General features: G+C 38.0%; 1 protein-coding gene across 1 annotated transcript; it reads left to right on the top strand.

Annotated features, from left to right (window-relative positions):
* The first annotated feature begins 1,777 nt into the window (after positions 1 to 1,777).
* On the top strand, positions 1,778 to 3,305 carry KDM8 (lysine demethylase 8 (putative)). The gene has a single exon (XM_086921537.1). It carries the CDS (start codon positions 1,898 to 1,900, stop codon positions 3,161 to 3,163), a length of 1,266 nt encoding a protein of 421 aa, XP_086777663.1. The 5' UTR covers positions 1,778 to 1,897; the 3' UTR covers positions 3,164 to 3,305.
* Positions 3,306 to 3,707: the final 402 nt, after the last annotated feature.

Raw genomic sequence — 3,707 nt, 5'->3', positions numbered from 1 at the left:
AACTAGCTGAGAGCTAACTTGAAAACAATAATCAGAACAAAATAGTTGAGATTCAACCTTTTACTATTAGCACATTTACTATCAGGCTGGAGCTCAAAGGATACTTTCTCCTCTAAATACTGTAGAGGTTGTGGCTATAGGTTGTAATCCATGTCTCACATTATTTGTCTATGCACATTTGGTTTGAGCTTTTTGCAGACTTTTTTGGAATCTATACTTTTTAGGATTGGGGCTACGCACATTAAAGGATGCCACTCCAGCTTGTGTCCTGAGCACTGACACACAATTAGCCTGCAGACTAGTTGAATATTTAGACCTGTCTATTATCGACCTCGAAAAGGCTAATGGTAAAATGTTTGCCCATGAATGCACAAAAGGATAGCATTGATTGAGGAACACTGCAGTTGCATTGATAAAGACCTGATCAGCCTGCCCTGACTGAAGAATGATGCAGAAATGTAAAAATGATTTGAACTTTGCGTGTTGACACTCTTTTTACGTAGTCATATGATATAATCAATGCTTTGTAGACTGCCGTTTTTTGAGTTTGGAAGAAATTATGTGATAATGTCTACTTGCCTTATCTTTTCTTAGTACTCTACTTATTATGAACATCTTTGACACTGGACAGAAGTTTCTATGAAAATTCTATAATATTGTTGCATAAACATCACGAGAAAGGTGTTTTTGAAATAGTTGTAATGCATATTGTAATGATTTTTATCAATCATACAAATTGAAAATTGCATGATTGCAAAATCTTTAAAGGGGCGAAGGTGCTACCTCCAAAAACACTTCTGATTGACGCTAACATAATTAATAACTTGTTAACATGCAGTTCGTTGGGGACTAACAAATATACAGTTAAATGAACAAAGGGTGGCATGATTGATGAGGAACTGTCAAGGGTGTGATCTCAATGGCTTGCATTGTTTGTGTTCATTACAGACAGTAATCTATTTGTTTGTGTGTTTTTTTTAAAAATTATAAATCTTCTTATTAAGGAAACGCAAAATAACAATGCAAAAAAAACAACAACCGGAAAAGGAGCAATTGTCAGGATTAGCACATTACGTAAAACAGATATATCACAGAGTGTTTTTTTTTTTTTTACACCTTTTTGTTTCATGAAAGCATGTAGTCACAATATTTTAATTTGTTTTCACTTTCACAGCCTGATATTTCATTGATGGCAAATGTTAGAGTAAACATCCTGCATTTATTAAACATTGCAGAATTGTAACCTAATAGATGGACCAACTCTTCAGCTGATATTGTAACTTTTATCCACTTGCAAATTTTTTTGTTTATACTTTTTCACCCCTGCTCTGTAATTGTGTGCCCTTTTCTTCGCTATATTTCCCTTTCTTGTTCCTTTATCTAGTTACCTTACGTTGGAAATATAGGTACTGCATTTTAGCATGTAGGCATTATCCTTTTCAGAAAGGTTTCCCGAACTCATCTTTGCTTCAGAGGGTGGGTCTGTATGGCTTTCACAATGGTAATATAATAGTACATCATTTGAAATACCTTTTTACACAATTACGCTAATCCATGAAACATAAACATGGAGTGGTTTTTCTGAAATATTTTGTGTGATTTTTGTGCAGGTGGAATTCCTTCTATATTTAAAATCGACAGGCGACCCACAACCTCTTGATGCAGAATGGAGAAGCTGTTGTGGATTTGCTAGACCGCACTTACATATGGAGCAAATTGTGACACGGATGCTCATTTATTAAGAAACCGGGCTCTTAACAGTGCATCTAACATTTAAAGTTTGTGGATGATTTTTTTGGACCCTGCAAAATTGGATATTGATTTATATGCGTTTGTGTCTGATAATAAGGTTCAAGATCCAACTGGGTGTTCCGAATGAATAGTGATAACAGGATTTATGGCACTATTTCGAGCAGCAGAGATCAAAACTAGAATGAGAAACATGGAGCAGAAGAAAGAAATGCATTCCCTCTGGGGTGACATCATGACTACTTTGCCAGACTCTAAGGAAGGATTGGGCCTTAATTTCACAGAAAAAGTTGACACAAGTATTGTATTTTTACTTCGAGAAGCAGCGGATCAATTGTATAACAAGGAAAACCACAAATGTTTGCGGACTAGTCAAGTAATATTGGACTATGCGTGGGAGAAACTGAATGGTGGAACCTGGAAAGACGTGGACAAAGAATGGAGAAGAGTCTATTCTTACGGGTGCCTTTTTAAGGCCTTGGGACTGTGTACTGATGAATGTTCGCTAAGAGAAGCTGTAAGAGCCTGTGATATGGGACTGTTAATGGGATCATCCATTCTGGACAACATTCTTGTCAGAATCATAAATATTTTCCAGAAATATTTGGCATTTGGAAAGAGATCTGCTGAGGGAGGAAACAGGGATTGCACTACAAAGAAAATGAAGAGTGACTCTTGCCCCTTGCTTCCAGTGATTAGTAAGGAAACTGCAGTTCCAGAACTTTACTGTCCATCCCTACAGCACTTCAGAGATAACTACCTTCTTCCTCAGAAGCCGGTCATATTAAATGGGGTTATTGATCACTGGCCTTGCATGAAGAAGTGGAGTTCAGATTATATATCTGAAGTAGCTGGTTGTCGGACAGTCCCTGTGGAGGTGGGTTCTCGATATACGGATGAAGCTTGGTCGCAGACCCTTATGACAGTTGATGAGTTTATTAGTAATTTTATAGTAGATCCCCAGAGCAGCATTGGATACCTAGCTCAGCATCAGCTTTTTGACCAGATACCTGAACTGAAGAGCGACATTTGCATCCCAGATTACTGCTGTCTGGGGGAAGGGGATGAAGAGGACATTACAGTGAATGCATGGTTTGGTCCAGTGGGAACGGTTTCTCCTCTTCACCATGACCCCCAACAGAACTTTTTAGCTCAAGTAGTCGGAAAAAAATACATCCGCTTATATTCCCCTAATGAATCTGAAAATGTGTATCCACATGAGACTTCCATCTTGCACAACACCAGTCAGGTGGATGTAGAAAATGCAGACTTGGAGAAGTTCCCTGAGTTTAAAAAAGCTGTGCATCAAGAGTGTATTCTATCTCCTGGGCAGATTCTGTTTATTCCGGTCAAATGGTGGCATTATGTGCGTTCACTTGATGTGAGCTTTTCCGTCAGTTTCTGGTGGTCTTGACCAGTGACGTAATATAATGTTAACAAGAACTCATTGCAACTAAGCTTTCAATTTAAAACAGTGCTGTGAAACAAAGCTGATAATCACTTGAAAGAATCAAACTTAGTCAGACCTGTTGGAGAGGTGATTAAAATGAAATTTTCTGTTTTGTCCTTTGTACACATGCCAGACAACTACGGGCTTATGTATTGATAATTCTGAACATTGTGTTCCTTTGCTTGTTGAATACCTCACTTTATGGGTGTTTGAACTTCATTCTGACATCAAACTAAGAGCTCAAGGAGGCTTATTTAAAAAGAGCAGTTTTGCAGTTCTCAACTTGTGTACAAGAGCAAGTTAGGGAGACATTGAGGCACCAGAGGACCTTTCTGGCAAACGTACTTCATTGTAAAAGCTTGAATGTAAAGCAAGTCCCCACAAGATACATAGGAGTATAAACATCACGAAAAAGGCCGATTTGCTATATCAGATCTGCACATCAAAACTTGTCTCCTTCCTATGCAAGAACAACACCATATACCTATGTATGTAGTCCAACTATTGA

Source organism: Lissotriton vulgaris, chromosome 5 (assembly GCF_964263255.1).
Source record: "Lissotriton vulgaris chromosome 5, aLisVul1.2, whole genome shotgun sequence".
In the NCBI taxonomy this organism is placed as follows: Eukaryota; Metazoa; Chordata; class Amphibia; order Caudata; family Salamandridae; genus Lissotriton; species Lissotriton vulgaris.
This window is presented reverse-complemented; position numbering and strand designations above follow the sequence as displayed.

Coding starts and splice junctions, on each gene's coding strand:
- KDM8 (XM_086921537.1), top strand. CDS start 1,898: ATGGCACTATTTCGAGCAGCAGAGATCAAAACTAGAATGAGAAACATG.